The following is a 17,936-nucleotide window of genomic DNA, read 5'->3' as shown; positions in this document are numbered from 1 at the left end:
TGTAAGCTTGTATTTTGTGTTGGCAAAAGTCCCTTGTCTTCTTGTGCTTTGGGGTGTTTATAGAAGGTGAGAAATGGTTTCAAAAGGCTCTCCAACGGTCAAATATTAAATGCTGTCAAAACTAGCCGTTGGCCTGTCGGACGTCCGAGACCTCCTGTCGGACGTCCGAACCCTGCGTCCAAACCACCTGTCGGACGTCCGAACCCTGCGTCCGAACGTAGGCAGAGAGTCATCAAATCTTTGCGAAATTTCTCGGACGTCCGATGCGATCGATGTGCGTCCGAGGCGTGCGTCCGATCCTTCCGGACGTCCGATGCTTCCTCACGAGTGTCCGACAGAGTTTCCTTCTTAATGTTCTTCATTCTTTCGGACGTCCGATAGCGTCCGACATGAGTGCCCTGTTTTTGCTTCTTCTTTTATGCCACAAAAATCTGTTCTAACAAATTACTCACATAAAAACATTAGTCCAAATCTACATTTTGGTTTGTTAATCATCAAAACCAAGGATTGATCGACCAAGGTCAACAGAATACATTAAATTTTTAAAGTTAGTGGATAAACATGTAGAATTGTTGTTAGTTTTTATATTTAAATTATTTATATTTGTATAAATTCACAATAAATAAATAAAAAGATCGTGCTAATACACATGCAAAATTCTAGTTATCTACCTTGTATATAAGCAAAGAGGAAGGTTTACTGCTTTCCTTTCCTTTTGCCACGTGGCTTTTTAATTATTTGACAAGTGTCCCAAGCCTTTTCTTTCTTTTGCCACTGAACCGTTTCTCTCAAGTTGCCGTTGAAGCTTTTTTTTGCTTTCTCTGTACCGAATGGCTATTCTTTCTTTTACCACGTGGCTCTTAATTATTTGACAAGTGTCCGAAACCTTTTCTTTCTTTTGCCATTGAACCATTTCTCTCAAGTTGCCGTTGAAACTTTTTCTTCCTTTCTCTACCGAATGGCTATTCTGAGCAAAATCCAAGTTCAAGCACCTATTGTACCAAACCCAATTCCAATTCCTTTCTCAGCAAATCCAATTGAATCGTTTCTTTCTCAAGTTGTCGCTGAAGCTTTTTCTTCCTTTCTCTCTACCGAATGGCTATTCTGAGCAAAAATCTAATTCCAAGCACCTGTTCTACCAAACCCAATTCCAATTCCTTTCTGACCAAATCCAATTCCAAGTGCCTATTCTACCAAACCCAGTTCGAAACGTCTATTCCGACCAAAAAGTTTGAATTTTTACATGATTTGGGAGATGGATTTTTTATGAAGATTTGTGACCAGTAGGTCAATTGCTACTCCTGCAGACACTTCATTTCATGTTGCAGGGATTGCTGGTTACTCACATGGTGTTTGTACTTCAAAGGAGGAAAATTGCGAGCAGGTGAACTACTCTTGCTTACGCTTGCCGTGTTTTCCTCTTCCTCTAATATCAAATTAACTCTTTCTATATTGATTTCATGTTGCAAGAATTGTTGGGCACTCACGTGATAATTGTACTTCAAAGGAGGTAAATTCGGAACTTTTTGTTAGATTAGGTATGGCATTCTATTCTCATCAGCTTTGCCATTCAATTTTCTGCTCAAATCATGCTTTCTATTCAATTCTGATTAGCTGTACGATAATGATGAGAAATATCTTTTCAGATATGATTTTTTCCTTACAGTTATTATTAGAAATAGGTTTCCTGTTCATTTAGGCTGTAGTTTTTCCAGTGAATTATGAAATCAAAAAAGTGTAATAGAGGTATTTATCAGTGCATTCCGCTAGCTCCTCTGCCTAATGAACTGCAAGGAGAAGCATCCTGGTCTTTACACCTTCTTCTTTGGAGTCTCTTTGGTGAGAAAAAAATCTTTCCCTTTTTTTATCAAAATTTCCTTGTATGAATAATAGACAGATTAACAAATTCTAATATACACGTATGTTTCAATTGATAGGTTCCTTTTACTACGATTCATATCATCAATCAATGAATCCTTAAACTTGAAGGTCAGTTTGTTGTCCTTCTTGAATCTATGAGCAGCTTTTCTTTGTTTCTGTGACTATATTTTCATAAGTAAAATTTCACCTTTCCCTTTTCTTTTTAGTAGTTTTTCTTCAGTTTCTGCTTCATCTATTTTAAGTTTACTGGTGTTTTTTGTTTTGTGTGATCCTTTGTGAAACAAATAGTTGTTTATTGAGTAGCTAATTTTGTTAATATTGACAGTCATACTGTTTTTGCAAATAACGCACAACAAATAAAGAAGAAAATTGGTAAAACCTTAAAGCTTGATGTAAACATTCTTGATCATCCACTCCAAACTCCAATGGTTGATGACATTTTTAAGAGTCCAGTGATCCCGTCCAAATGTTGCTCACCCATACATTTGGAATTTTGCTGCTGCAGCCCTTTGGTAATCTTCTTTTATGTCTTATTGCAACCCATTCAGCTATCCATTCACCTAAAAAAACAAGTCAAAAGTAAAGATACCAATTTAGCTCTCAATATATTATGAGTGGCATACCTACAAAAAGGAGAGATCCATTTGTTGATGTGATTCTGGCCAACTGGTTTGTATATAATCAATGTACTATCAAACAGTCAAATTGCTATATACACTAGAAAAAAAATTGTAGTAATGGACATCAATAACAGATTTTGTGAGTCAAAGTCACTAGCACAATATATTTTGTGAGACAAACTTTTGCTTGTGCTGATTTTGGGGCTGTGGCTGCTATGCTCAAGTTATTATTACATGACAAGTTCCTTTTTAACTAATTTCAACCTCCTGCTACTGGTGTTTTTCTCTTTAATCACAATGGACAATTTGGTAATACATAAAAATAAGAAGTTATACAGAATCTAAGATAGTTTTTCTTAGAATGAATTATAGTTATAATATCTCAGATGAGATATGTGACCTGTTGTTGTTCTAAATGAGGAATAGGAATGATTAACTATTTTTCAAAGAACTTTAAGGTCAATGCAGAAAGGCTATTATTGGCAAAACTTGTTTAGTCATCTAAATGACTATTGATTAAGCAACTTAGTGTGTGCCTTGTTTGTTGTTTCGTTTTAGTCTAGACTTGTCTAGGGCATGAAAAGCTTTTAGAGAAAACACCATCTTTCTCTAACCTTTATTGTACCTCTCAATTGTAAACCATTGATCAACCTAGAGATCATTGATAGATTTGATGCTTCCTTTAAGCCTTTTTCACAAGTAATCATGATCATTTTTTTGGTTTAAGAAGGATAAGAAAAAAAAAACAATTGGTGTTTTGCTCTTGTTGCTTCACTTTCCCCACATGTTATGGCTTATTTTTTTGCTATTTTTTTTCATCTTTCACCTGGTAAAAAACAATAAATTACCCATTCTCTCTTGCTTACTTATATTGATTTATTAATATTTTTTTTTAAATTTTGAACTTTTCCTCCCTTATCTGCATTGAATTTTGTTCTTTTTTTTTGTTTTAATTGCAAAACCAAAATTTTCTTTTAAATTGAAGTTGCCTCTGTTGTAGGCTATTTGTGTGTTGTTCTTGCAAGTCTGCATACGTTGCTATGTGGTTTGTCTAAAAAACTCAAGATCAAATTTAAGCTTTATACTTTTGATTTGCACTTTTTTTTAATGTATTTAGAGGTTTGAAACTGTTATGTTACTGATTAAATTAGAGGCCGCATGTGTTTCTGTTGGAAAGTTTTAGCTTTTATTAACATTAATAACCATTAAGAAACATAAAATATAGTATTCTCCCTAAAATCTGATAGTAAGTTTGGTTTATTGTATGTGCTTGAGTTCTTGGTTATTATCTTGGTATCTATACATGATATGTTTGGCTCAGGTTAAAACTGACTGTGTATGCACTTTTAGTTGCTATTGTGTTAGTTAATCATTAGTCAGACCTCTGTGCTATGCCGTGGAATGTGAAAAAAAAAGACAAGCGAACACTCAAATTCAATAGATGGTCTGTTTGATGAAGTTAGTAGTGGTCAAATGTTATTAAAACAAACAAAGAGCTCATATATATATATATATATATATATATATATATATATATATATATATATATATATATATATATATATATCGGCATACTGTATAAACCTACTCATATATATCAGCAGAGGAGCTAAGTAAGAATTTTTAACTCGAGAATTTTTTTAAGGCCAGAAGGAAGGCAAGTATAATATTGTCAAGGCATACACTACTGAGGAATCAGCTCACATTCCAATGGCGATCACGGCTGCAGAAACGAATGAAAAAATTCCAGACCTTCATGCTACTGTGCTGCAGTCTGCTAACAAAAATGAATTTTTCAGTCCATCAATCAAAAATCTGCTTGATACCATCGCTGAAACTTCTGCTACTGCAAACAAAGTGCCGCCTCTAGTGACCACAGCAAAGAGAGCCTTGGTTTTTGGAACTGTACCTCCTGAAATTGGATCAAATTTTGCTGAAGCTATTACACCTACCTTACTGCCCACCAATGCACTCTCAGTTTTTGCTCCAACTAATCTTGCACCTGGAAGTCCCTTGAAGAAGCAGTGTGATAATGAACTCTGAACTTGCTTGAAGCCTTTAGAATTGCTAATCTTGCTAATCTTGAAGCACTTTAAGCTGAATTGCTAATGTTGCATCTTTTGACACAATATTGACATCCATTAAGAAATTGTTCTTTTGTGCAACTTAATGGATCTCAATATTTGATATTTTGTAATTGCAGCTTATCATACTTTATCTTAAGTATTTAGCATGTCTTCTCCCGTTTCTGTAAGACTAACTTGCACTTGAAGATATCAAACTATTTGTAAAACTACTTGCCAATCTTTTGTCATCTTCTCTTATCTTTTGCAATATTGATGGTTTTCGGATTTTGTTTAGTCTTATATTGTTAGCCACGTGTTTGATCGGTAATTTATGATTTTAAGAATGATATTTCACAAACATTACTGTTAATCTTATCTTATAAAAAAAAATATATGACAACAGATTATAGGGGGCTTAGGCTGTGCTTAGCACAGTTGAAAACCTCCTAGTATAAGAAGAAAGTGGAGTTAGTATAACAACCTCATTGATTACCAAGTGGCTTCCATTCATCTTGACACGTGGCACATTCCTCCTTTGACACTTCATTTTTTTTCTTTTTTTTTTCCTTTTTTTTTGTTCACCTTATTTCTTCTCACCTTTTTGGTTAAAGATAACTAAACAAACCCTCGTATACATTGCAGCTTCCTTGTTTAGTTTCCGATTTGTATTCCTTTCTTTTTTTTCCTTCATCCTAATCATTTACTTTGTTTTTTCTCTATTGGATTAGTTGATGCATTTTCTTTCAATTTAATTCATAAATTAACTAAATGAATGATTTCGTTGCAAGAGATCAAGGATGGGTTTGATATTTCCTTTCTTGCTTAGTCCAATAAGCATGATTCAATGATTTTCTGTCCTTGCCGTCTTTCTTTGGTATGTACTTTTTTTTTGGCCATTTTTTGCCTCTTGATTAGAAACTTTTGCTTATTTCTTTTTCTCACTGCCTTCTCCTTCATCTACTTTTTTTTTCCTTCTAAAAGAGTCAAGTTGAAGTTTGCATGTGATGTTGTGAGTACTTTTCCCCCCCAAATCTAAAGAAACATGTTTTTTTACAGTTTTTAAATTTTATTTATTCTGAAATTACTTTTTGGCCTTTCTATTGTTGGAAAAAAATTTCCTAAGGTTGATAAGAAGATGGGTGGTGATTACATGAAGAATCTTCAGACTAGTGATGAAAGAATTGTAACTAATTTCCCCCCCCCATAAAATAATAAACGCCATTATACATGTTCATTCCAATTTTATTTTTTATTTATTAAAATTGTTATTTGATAATAGGGTGATAGTTCTAGTGTGGAGGAGGAAGAATCTGATAAGTGAAAGTGTAGGGTAAACAATGATCAGGAAGGAAATTGTGAGGTCTGTTGAATTAAAAATTAATCAAAATCTCTTAATTTATGGATAGATAATTATATTTTGATGTTTTGATTTATATAAAGTTTCTTAATAGTGACATGTGTTTATTTACTAGATAAGGTGGATGATGTGTAAAATAATTGTTGAGCAATTTAGGATGTGAAGAAAATATTTCGTATCTCTTCATTTTGAATTACTAACCTGTATCCATGATAGGTAGTTTATTTTCATGATTTTTAGTTTTAACAAATGATAGGCTGAGAGTAAAAGAAATATAAAATTAGATTTCAAAATCTTTTGCTTAAATTGGTTCTATATGGTTTTGTACTCTTATCCTTTTTTATTATTCATAATGATAGATAATGTAATTAGAGTTTGAAATGATTGCTAGGCATGGAACTGGACATATCATTACTATTTGGTTGAAGGAATTGGTAATATTTTATTAATTTAACTAGTTAAAATGATTGCGATTATCAAAGGATCACAGTTGGCGGTGAAAGTTAGTATTGAGGCTTTCAACCTAGAGTACAACTCGACAAATTAGAAAATTCAATTTTGATTGAAAAGACAGTTTTGCAATCAAATACATCATTGGTTTCAAGTTTCTATATGTAGATTTGGAAACATGACAATTCATATTTTTATTTAAAATTGTTATTTGTATTCTAGAGCTATTTTGTGAGATAATGTTCTCACTTATTTGTAATATTATTAAGCAGGATTTAAATGGATGGATTAACTCGCTTTTTTGCTCAAAAAGAAAGAAAAATGTGCAAGTTTGCATGTTTTATTAATATTGAAGATTGTGATAGATTTTGGTGGTTTTCTAAATTTTTTCTAATTATGAAAGTGTTAGAAACATTATGACTATTTTTTGATTAGTTACAACTAAAACTATACTACTATTAAATCGATAATGCACTCCTAATAGATTTGCTTTCTCTTCTTTTTTGGTATCATTACTTGCACATAATATTGGTTAAAAAATCTTTGTTCAAATCACAATAAATAGGAGGCTAACTTCATAAATGGAATTTCTTTTCACAGCAAAATTTAATTATTTTAATACTCAATTTTTCTCATATATTTATATTCATTATGTATCAAAAACTTTGTTACCATATATTCAACTAAGTTTCTTGGGGACCTGGCTGTGCAAGGTAAAGGCGAGGTACCTCTGGTGTTTTTTCGTTTGAGATAAAATGTATTTTGGTCAATAATATAATTCAAAATGTGATATTCCGATCCCAATTCTCAAATTTTATTTCCTTTTAGTATCCAAGCTCAAAAACCATACCATGTAATGAAACTCCCCATATTCACCATTCAAACATAATAATGCTACATAAGTGACAATTTCAGGCTAAAACTTGTTTGAATTGACTCCACAGGACTCCAAGTCCTTAAATCCCCACAAAACATTTTGTATCCATAGAAAAATGCTGAGTATGTTTGAATATTATTTGGAATAATATTTTCAAAGAAAATACTGTAATCTAATTAAACGTAAAATAAAAAGATGATTAAAAAGAGAAATAGATGATTAAACAACGTATCTATGATATCACTTGGAATCCTCGATGACATATTTTTCTATGCCAATCCAATGCCACCTATAGTATTGCACCAAGTGTCCTGTTATTATTTACACTTGTGTTAAATTAAATCAAGTTGAATTATTAGAAAATTAAAATGTAAATAATAACAAGACACTTGACACAATATTATAGATGGCATTGGATTGGCATAGAAAATATGTCACCGAGGATCCCAAGTGCTATGATATAATCAAAATTTTTTTTGCAAATATGACTCAATGCATTCTAAGGATAACGAGTGCCAACCATTGTACTTACAAGATTGCTGTTTGTATCATGTGTACCGTTAAACGTAAAGTTCGTCCGTATCTACTGTGCTTACATATGTAGTTCTTTATGGGGTACAATTTTGCCTCTCCCCAATGCTCACCATGCACACAATTCTTAGCATACATATGCATGCATCCATTCATGAATAATGACCACTTTAACCCATGCTGCCATACATCATGCATCATGATACTGTTTGACAGTGGAGAGAGAGGCGAAAGAAAGTCTATGGTAAGATGACTAATAAGAGCAGCAGCTGTGAACTTTTTTCCTCTTTTACAATGTGCTACAGAGAGAGAGAGAGAGTTACAGCCTCCAAAGTCCAAAACAGTAACAGGGAACAGCTACCCACTTGGCAATTTTTGCCTAAAAAAGTTTGATGATCAGTCTGGTTCCAATAAAAACAGCCCCTTACTTTCCATTTCTTCTCCATCAAAATCTTTTCACTGTTTTGTGTAATCTCATTAAATTAGTATCTCATAAATGCCCATGACCCTTATTTATTGTCAAGAAAAAACCAAATGGAGTAGGAGGACTATACTATACAAACACACATTTGTAGTGTCTTGCATACACGTGACAGAGGATTTTTTGTTTTTATAGAAAATTTGCAGAAAATAATTTATATATTTTTTTAAAAGCGTTTCTATGAGAAAAATTCATTAAAAAATGTTTTTAAAATGTTGCAACACAAATTTCCAAAATATGGAAGTTTCAAGAGTGAGGCTCTGGCATTAATATGACTGTAGCTAAATTGTCAGGTGTTTCAATTTTTGGGAAAAAAAAAACTACTAAACAATTTCTCATACAATTATTATTACTTCTGTATTTTGCTTTTTTTATGAAACAAAAAAAAAAAGAAAAAGAGTACAGACTAACAGTAGACCTCTGTTGTTGATTTATTTGTTTTTTCTGCTTTGCTTTGCTTTCTTTCTTTTCTATTCTGTGGGTTGGTTTGTCTTGTAACTTTGTCTTCTGCCTTTGTAGGCTGTCTCGCTCTTTTCACCCTATCTGTATATCTACACAGTAGCATTCTCTTTTTCTCTTTTCCAAATTTCACTTTCCCTCAAATTCTCGAGATTGGGGAGTTAACTTGAGATAAAAGGACCAAAGGGACTTCTTTTTTCATCTTCTTTCAGTAGTTTTTAGCCTTTGGAGCTTCTTCCCATCCCATTGTGTGAAGGAGAGGAAAAGAGGAGTGAAAAAGATCAAATCTTGATGAGTGAGAGAGGAGGCTCTCTTATGAGGAGAGAGCCTGCCTGTACATGCAAGAAAGGAAAAAACCCACAAAATTTATCGTCATAATCTTCACTATTCTGTGTGTTTCTTGGTGAAACAGTGAAATTTTAGTAGCAGAAAAGAGAAAAACTTTGTTCTTGGTACTGTTCTGTTGTGGTTTTTGTCTGTTTATGGCTCTTTCTATTCATAGAGATTCAATCAGTGGTGGAAGCAAGCAACAACAGATGGATAATAGCAAGTACGTGAGGTACACACCTGAGCAAGTTGAAGCTCTTGAAAGGGTATATGCAGAATGTCCAAAGCCCAGTTCTTTGAGAAGGCAGCAGCTCATTAGGGAGTGTCCTATTCTTTCTAATATTGAGCCTAAGCAGATCAAAGTCTGGTTTCAGAACAGAAGGTATAATATATTTTCATTTTTGGCATTTACTGTCTTGCATGTGCACAGAAATTTCTGTTTTTAGTATTTTGGTAAAAAAAAATGAGTTTTTTTGGAAGTAAGCTAATTTTTTGCTGCAATTTACGTTTCTTCTTATGAAGGGTTTCCATTTGGTGAAATTTTTTTTCTTTTTGTAGCTTTTTGTTGGAAGAAAGAGAGATAGGAGATGGATCTGCTTTTACATTTCCTTATCTGTACTTTTCTCGGAGAATGAGCAGTTTCTTGTTTTTTTTTGTTGCATTTTTTTGACAAGCATTAGTCAGTATCTGGTTCTTTTCTGCTCTTGGTAATTGATTTTTCGAACTATGGTTATCTTTTTTTGGGAAAGGGAGAGCTGATAAGTATGCTTGTCACTAGAATGTCCTAGTGTTTTGAAACGGATGGTTTGCTTTCTTTAACAGAAATGAAGCAAAGGGAACTATTCTTCTTTGGGGTTTTTTCTTGAGCATTTTGTTTCAGATTCTTTACCTCATTTAATTAGGTTTCTTTCCGATTTCGCATTCAAGAGAAAAATTTATTTTCTCCTTCAGAAAAAAGTTAATGTAATAATGATTGCCCTCCTTATGAGTCTGCTCTTCTTTGAGCTAGACTGGGATTTTTTTTTGTTCTATTGGTTCCTTGTACTTCACCCTTTTGTCCTGATTTTTTTTATGTCATAAGCTAAACTTGTGTTGTACCGAGTATAATCTACCAGAAATGGTAGTTCTTGTTCGGGTTAGGATTTTTTTTTTTCTTGTCTTTCGAAATCGTATATATTTCTTGCTTCACATTTAGTGCTAACTGATTCTTAATGGAGTCATTTTATTGTTCAGAACTTTAACTTCCAACGAGCTTTTGATAATTGTTTCATTTTCTTTCATGATCCTAATAGAGTTTTGAAGTAAAGAAGATAACTTTCATTTCGCTTGCTTCCAGTATTAGCTGATTCTTTGCGGCTCTCTTCTCTCTTGCTAACATTGGTTTTGGATTTTTAAATTTTGCACGGTGGTTTTCTCGTGTTGCTCCGTCCTAGTAAAAATTGATATTTGGTACAATCCGTGACATAGTATAATTTTTATGTTCTCAAGTGATTTCTGAGCTTTCAACTGTTCATCTTTTTATGAGCAGGCTAGTTGCCTTGTTTTTTTTCATTATAGCATCAGCAGTTGAATTGTTGTATTTATTAAGGATCCTTTTTAGCAATTATTTTATGAGCTGCCTGTAATTTTTCTCTGGAGATGGTAGGTAAACCATGAAATGGAGCTGCAAGGTGTTTGAGTTCAATATATTTGACAATGGTTGTGGAAATGGAGTTATGCATGAAGTATTACTATCTGCTTTTCTCTCTCCTTAGGCACAAGTGTATGGTAGATTGCCTAGAAAATGTAAGGTAATCTATTTACTGATCTTGTACAGGTGCCGTGAAAAGCAAAGAAAGGAAGCTTCTCGGCTACAGACTGTAAACAGGAAGCTTACTGCCATGAACAAGCTGCTGATGGAAGAAAATGACCGCTTACAAAAGCAAGTATCCCAGCTGGTCTACGAGAATGGCTACATGCGTACGCAGATACAAACTGTAAGTTGATCTCAGCTATGGATGCCAGAAAAGGCAATTCTAGGCCATGTTAGGTTTATCCTGTTACAGTAAACAAAAGTATCTGTATATCCTTTATTTTTTTGTTAATAAAGTTGATTGTTCTTTCTGAATTTTACGACTGACAACCTTTGATTTTGAATCTACATTTAGAGTTAGATAATGCCATTGATTGTTATGCAATTTTGTTTTAATTCAGTGCGTAGAATAGTTTTGAGAACCTCTGGATATAATACTTGTAAATTTTTCCTTTGTTACAGGTAAGCACAGCGACCACAGATACAAGCTGTGAGTCTGTGGTCATGACTGGTCAGCAGCAACAACAAAACCCAACTCAACATCCCCAAAGGGATGCAAACAACCCAGCTGGGTAATGTGCCTATATTTTCCGTCTTTCTTTCTTGGGTAGCACAAATGTTTTGATTGGTTTAATTGCTTGCTGGCTCTTCAGCTAATCGAACAACTTTCTTGTATCTCAGTCTTCTCGCTGTGGCTGAGGAGACCCTGGCAGAGTTCCTTGGAAAGGCTACTGGAACTGCTGTCGACTGGGTCCAGATGATTGGGATGAAGGTATTTAGCTTCAATGTGTACATGAAACTGCAATTCTTTTCCTAGATGTGTTGTTGTACTAGGTACAGTTGCAAATATTGATATTCATTTATCCCTTGCAATCTCTAGCCTGGTCCGGATTCTATTGGCATTGTTGCAGTTTCCCGCAACTGTAGCGGTGTAGCAGCACGTGCCTGCGGTCTTGTGAGTCTAGAGCCCACAAAGGTATACTTACAACTGTTTCGACCAATTTTGGCTCAATTTGAGAACAAAAGCAATTCAAAATTTGAATGCATTAATCTCCTTATTATTGTTGGTGATTGTATATCTTGCTTCAGGTCGCTGAAATCCTCAAAGATCGTCCTTCTTGGTTTCGCGATTGCCGTTGCCTTGATGTACTGAGTGTGATCCCTACAGGAAATGGAGGGACTATAGAGCTCATCTATATGCAGGTTTGCCATCTTTGTGACCCCCAGAAATATTGCGGACTTTTGAGCAATCTGAAGCTTGCAGTTCCTTTTATTATGTTCGAGTATTTAGCTGATTTTGAGATTTCCTTTTGTTAGACTTATGCACCAACAACATTGGCGTCGGCTCGTGACTTTTGGACATTGAGATATACTACAAGCTTGGAAGATGGTAGTCTTGTGGTAATGGGACAAGCATAGTTCAATATCATATTATCCAGTGCTGAATAGTATGCATGTCTTCAAGTTCCTTTATGACGTCCTATGTTGTCCACTTTTCCTTTTCCTTTCTTTTGGGCCAGTTCATACCTAGACTCTTGAGCTTTTAAGAGCACCATGTAACTAGCATTATTCTGCAGATATGTGAGAGGTCTCTGACATCTTCTACCGGTGGCCCAACTGGACCTCCATCTACCTGCTTTGTTAGAGCTGAAATGCTGCCAAGTGGATGCCTAATAAGGCCTTGTGAGGGTGGTGGCTCCATTGTTCACATTGTTGATCACATTGACTTGGATGTGAGTGATCCAACAACTTGTTTATTTCCTTGTTTCTTTGTTAGGCCTTTCCCTGGAACTTATCTGCTACGTGACGTAGGTTTGGAGTGTTCCTGAAGTTCTGAGACCCCTTTATGAATCATCCAAAATCCTTGCCCAAAAGATGACTATGGCAGTATGTCTTATTGTACCTTTTAGTATCTTTTTACTGATTGTGTTCTTTTCTAGACTTGTACAAACATCTATATTTTTTCACACAGGCATTGCGACACATACGCCAAATTGCTCAGGAAACAAGTGGAGAAGTTCACTACAGTGGGGGACGCCAGCCTGCTGTTTTGAGGGCGTTGAGTCAGAGATTGTGCAGGTGAAGGGACTTGACTAACTCACTTGTAGAGTTCTACTATTACCATCAATCTTTTAAAATTTATTTTGGCAATAACTCCGCCCAGTCTTTCTACTGTTACTGGAGTCAGTACAAGCAATTTTGCCAATTGGCAGGGATCTATTTATTGAAGTCCAGTTGCAGCCCTGGGGAGACTAAGTTGTTATGATCTCTTTGTCTTGTTCTGTCATTTGTCTCGTTCCAAAAGTCCCTGAAAACAATAGGAATTTATTGCAGGGGATTCAATGATGCTGTTAATGGATTTGTGGATGATGGTTGGTCAATTATGGGAAGTGATGGTGCGGAGGATGTGACTATAACCATAAATTCCTCTCCAAGCAAAATCCTTGGCTCCCAATACAGTACCCTGTCTATGCTTCCCAGTTTTGGTGGGGTCATGTGTGCCAAGGCATCAATGCTCCTTCAGGTGAATTTCATCAGTTGTTTACTCGTTTTGAAGCAACATAGATGCGCCTCTTCCAGTTTTCTATCATTTTCAGCTCTCTTCCTTTAAATTCATTTAATTTCCCCTCCAATTTCCTTTTCAATATATAAGTGGTAAAGAATTCTAAATAGCTGTGTTGTTTCAAAATCTGCTGGGAACTAACTACGGTTTGGTATTCTAGAATGTTCCTCCTGCTTTACTTGTTCGTTTCCTGAGGGAGCATCGATCTGAGTGGGCTGATTATGGGGTTGATGCTTATGCTGCTGCATCCCTTAAAGCTAGTCCATATGCTATTCCTTGTGCAAGGCCTGGTAGCTTTCCCAGTAGCCAAGTCATCTTACCTCTTGCTCAAACTGTGGAGCATGAGGAGGTAATCAAGTTTTTGGTTCTTTGTCTTTGGATCCATCTTGGGATCTTGCGATTGAGATTAAAGTTTGTTTCTATTTCTCTTCTGATTTAGTTTCTGGAGGTGGTCCGACTGGAGGGTCATGCATTCTCCCCAGAAGATATAGCTCTGTCACGTGATATGTACTTATTACAGGTTTTGTATCTTTCTCTTTTTGCACAAGTCTGTTAATCTGAATTTATGGTTTGTAGTCTGTGGGTTGTGAAAAATTTGTATCTAATTCTCTTTTATCTTCATTGGCAGCTTTGCAGTGGGGTTGATGAGAATGCTGCAAGTTCCTGTGCTCAGCTTGTTTTTGCGCCCATAGATGAATCTTTTGGTGATGATGCACCATTGCTGCCATCTGGTTTCCGAGTCATACCATTGGATGCTAAATCAGTTCAGTGTTTTTAATCTCTGCACTCTTCTAAGAGATTTTATACTCTTCTTTATTGTTTCTCATTCAGAATGGTAAATCATTTCAGCGTACAAAGTGATGCCAGGCTTTTTAATGAAGTTGCTACTTTTTGAGATCATTTGGTCTGGTGTTGCCCTCTCATATCTTCTTTCAAATAGATTTCTGTTGTGTGCACTTTATTCTGCTTACCAAACTTCGAAACTCTGGAAATTGAACAAAGCACATTTTCTGCGTGTCAAGTTCCTTCTTGAAGCTCCATGATGAGTAACAAGTCATTCTTCTGTTTCTGATTAAGATTGATGCATGGTGCAGGATGGACCTGGAGCAACTAGAACATTGGATTTGGCTTCTGCACTTGAAGTGGGAACTGGTGGAGCACGTTCAACTGCTGAAGCCGACCCAAAGAATTACAACCTTAGATCGGTTTTAACCATTGCATTCCAGTTTACTTTTGAGAATCACTATCGCGAGAATGTGGCTGCGATGGCACGCCAATACATCCGCAGCATTGTTGGCTCTGTCCAGAGAGTTGCAATGGCTATCGCGCCTTCTCGGTTGAGCTCCCAGATGGTACCAAAGTCGCTACCTGGTTCACCTGAGGCTGTAACTTTGGCACGATGGATCTGGAGGAGCTATAGGTAACGGGGGCTCAATTAATTTTTAACCTGCTCGATGGTTCATTGGTTTTGAAATGCTCTCTATCTTGGAGAGCTATAAACCGAATACTGTTGTTTCATATGCTCAAATAGCAACATTTAAACTCCTAGTGGCTGTCAAAAAATAAATTTTTGTTGCATTTGGAAGTATTTGGTTCTCACTAACTTACATGTTCTGTTTCAGTGTAAACTGTTTGGGAAGATGGGGTGTGTTTGAGGGCTAACATATAGTTTACTTTGGTTCAACTTGCACTGTGCAAAGTTGAAAGTGAAACCATGTAAACTAAGCCTCTCCGTTTCTCGATATTCAATTGTCTATTAGCTCATACATGCGTGCTTGCCTTGTTTAAGGTTGCAAACTGGGGGAGAGCTACTTCAGGTGGACTCTAATTCAGGTGATGCCATTCTGAAGCAGCTGTGGCACCATTCTGACGCTATAATGTGCTGTTCTGTCAAAGCAAATGTTAGTCTTGCTAATTTTTTCCTCAGCTTTAGTGTGCATTTTAAAATCTGTCGCATTTAAATCTTGGATTCCATTAAAAGATTGCTCAAAAATTTTCAAGCAGTCATCAAGTGTTCAATCTTGTTATTGCAGGCATCTGCAGTGTTCACATTTGCAAACCAGGCTGGCCTTGACATGCTTGAAACTACCCTCGTGGCCCTTCAGGATATAATGCTTGATAAGATTCTTGATGAAGCTGGGCGAAAGGTTCTCCTTTCAGAGTTCTCTAAGATAATGCAGCAGGTTAGTTTATGTACACGAATCATAGGATAAAGTATACTACAAGAATTGAAAGGACAGAGTGGAATGTAGGTCTCAAAATATGGTACTTGGCATTTTATGCAACTCCCAGAATCAAATCGAAATGATTCTACCTTTGAGTCGTCTTGTTACCTTACAGGGGCTGAGTCATTTTAGCATTCTAAAGAGCAAATTTTGAGACATGTACTTGCCTTTACTGCAGGGCTTTGCCTACTTGCCAGCAGGAGTATGTTCATCCAGCATGGGGAGACCTATATCATATGAACAAGCTGTGGCCTGGAAGGTTCTCAATGATGATGATTCCAACCATTGCTTGGCTTTCATGTTTATAAACTGGTCTTTTGTGTAAGGACAACTAGGTACTAAGACCGGCATTAGCCGTCAGTTTAAGTTATTGTAATTTCCTTTTGGTAAAACCTTGTATTACTTGTTTAACAGGTTATGGCCTGAGTAGCTATTTGCCTATCTATTTCCATGCGTGCGTGCATGGAGTACTCGTTTTATCGTATGAATGATGTGTTTTGCCTACGTCTGCTTGGAAATACTCTTAGTTTTCGTGTGAATGATGTGTTCTTGCCTTGGGGTCTCAATCAGCCTTCCATTTTTCAATTGCATCAAAATGAACCAAGGTGGTTGAGAAATCTGATCCAAGTTCATAGGATGGGCCATTTTGGGGGTTTCTGATAATTCCCACAAAGGCCTAATGGCTGGTCCTTACCCATAATTTTGTTTATTTCAATTCTTTTATTTTTTTTTTCTTGTGGGTCATGATTATGTTTCATGATTCTGATAGAAAATTCCTCAACAGACAAGAAATAAATGGAGTCATGTGGTGTATTTTGGTTTCTGGCTCTCGTGCATTCTCCTCTGGTTATATTCGTACCTATGCCTGCCTATAGTCCATGGAATTGGAGATTTGTGTTTTTAAGTGGGTGCAGGGTCTATTTATGTCTGCTAGAAGACACTATCATTGTTGGCTTACAATTCAAAACTAACTGCTCATGATTAAAGAGGCTGTAGGCAATAGATTTGACCATTCGATGCAAAATGTCACGATCACTGAGAAACCAACTAGAAGCAAGGTGGTTGAATAAATTAGCCATGAATTTGGGTTCTTTTCTTAAACTAGATCTGAGGAAGATCATAGTTTTGAATTTGTAGTGTGTCAAAATCATTCCCCCTGCTTTTATTTTCTTTGTAGCTTTTGTCTGGTGTGCACAATTTCTTGCCTGTTTGAACTGAATTGGAACAAGGGTTTGGTTACCTTTCGCACGAACTGTAATTAATGTCTAATTAAGGTTACTAGTTTACCTATCGCTTCAACTGTGATTAAGGCCACTGATTAAAGCTGACTTGAGTTTTGAGTTCTAAGTGTTTCAAGTTTTGAATCAAGGGGCGCAATCTTAAATCCATTGGTTCAATTTGAAATCAAGCTTTGAGTTGCATACTTTCAATGCTCGATTTAAATTCGAGTCAACTTTGAGCTCAATAATTTCCGGAGTTGCTTTTTAAGAGTCGGTATTAATGGCAAAAAAAATACATCGAACGTGACAAAAAAATACATTAAGCATGAACGCGTTCAAGTCAACTTTGAACTCAATAATTTTTAGAGTTGCTTTTTAAAAGTTTGTATTAACAACAAAAAAATACATTGAACATGACAAAAGAATATATTGAAACACGTTACAGATACATCAAAATCGAAAAAGTTTATTAAATCTCAGAGATTTAAAGGAAATAGTAGTGGTAATATGACTCAACTCCATTTGAAATTTGGACCTTTAATTGGTCTTTCTTCAAGATATATGTATTTATCAAAATTCTAAACCTGAAATTTGAAAAAAATGTGGATTGCAAATTTGCAAGAATTCTAATTGGAGGATTAAATTCAGGCCATGCTATTTACCCCAAAAAAAAAAAGAAAAAAAAAAAAGAAAGCCCTTAGACCACGCCTATATGACGAATGCTAGTCAATACAAGGGGACCACGCCTTGTGACACTCCCCCACAGGCAGATATCCCCAAGCTCTCACCACTGGGTCCTGTCGTCCTGATACTGCTCTCCTGGCCTGCCTGGCACCCTCGCTCGCTCGCTCGCTCACTCACTCACTGTGGCCTCAGCACAGTCAGCAGCAGAGACTGACCGCCGCAGTCCCACATTCAAACAAACTGTCGTGAAGTCATCTGCTGCTGGCAAAGATCTGCACATCTGTGACTATCAGCCAAAGAATATTTTGGCTCTTGTCCTCCCTCATTTGCAGGACCACTCTCTCTTATCAATCCTTTCGCTATCTGAATTTTGTCATGATGCAATTGGAACCCCTTTTCATTA

The 17,936-nt window shown here is 35.9% G+C and overlaps 2 protein-coding genes across 5 annotated transcripts; both read left to right on the top strand.

Moving 5' to 3' along the window:
• The first annotated feature begins 809 nt into the window (after window positions 1-809).
• Window positions 810-4,797, top strand: LOC113733765 (uncharacterized). 4 transcript variants are annotated; one of them, XR_011821013.1, is made up of 5 exons: window positions 810-1,384; window positions 1,471-1,538; window positions 1,758-1,839; window positions 1,938-1,989; window positions 4,152-4,797. XR_011821013.1 is itself a non-coding variant. In XM_072064855.1 (3 exons), exons 1-3 carry the CDS (start codon window positions 1,320-1,322, stop codon window positions 4,542-4,544), a joined length of 498 nt encoding a protein of 165 aa, XP_071920956.1. In that variant the 5' UTR covers window positions 810-1,319; the 3' UTR covers window positions 4,545-4,797. The 4 variants fall into 4 exon arrangements, 2 of the variants coding, with proteins under 2 accessions (XP_071920956.1, XP_071920955.1); XR_011821012.1 differs by having other exon boundaries at window positions 4,147-4,797; XM_072064855.1 differs by lacking the exons at window positions 1,758-1,839; window positions 1,938-1,989 and having other exon boundaries at window positions 1,471-1,510.
• A 3,805-nt stretch (window positions 4,798-8,602) lies between these two features.
• LOC113709332 (homeobox-leucine zipper protein ATHB-14) lies at window positions 8,603-16,133 on the top strand. The gene is made up of 18 exons (XM_027232079.2): window positions 8,603-9,431; window positions 10,866-11,025; window positions 11,304-11,413; window positions 11,523-11,613; window positions 11,722-11,817; window positions 11,931-12,044; window positions 12,159-12,242; window positions 12,419-12,574; window positions 12,654-12,728; window positions 12,814-12,920; window positions 13,176-13,365; window positions 13,565-13,753; window positions 13,844-13,924; window positions 14,033-14,167; window positions 14,499-14,824; window positions 15,194-15,305; window positions 15,438-15,587; window positions 15,808-16,133. The coding sequence occupies exons 1-18, from the start codon at window positions 9,205-9,207 to the stop codon at window positions 15,952-15,954; spliced, it is 2,550 nt and encodes an 849-aa protein (XP_027087880.2). The 5' UTR covers window positions 8,603-9,204; the 3' UTR covers window positions 15,955-16,133.
• Window positions 16,134-17,936: the final 1,803 nt, after the last annotated feature.

Source organism: Coffea arabica, chromosome 9c (assembly GCF_036785885.1).
Source record: "Coffea arabica cultivar ET-39 chromosome 9c, Coffea Arabica ET-39 HiFi, whole genome shotgun sequence".
NCBI lineage: Eukaryota > Viridiplantae > Streptophyta > Magnoliopsida > Gentianales > Rubiaceae > Coffea > Coffea arabica.
This window is presented reverse-complemented; position numbering and strand designations above follow the sequence as displayed.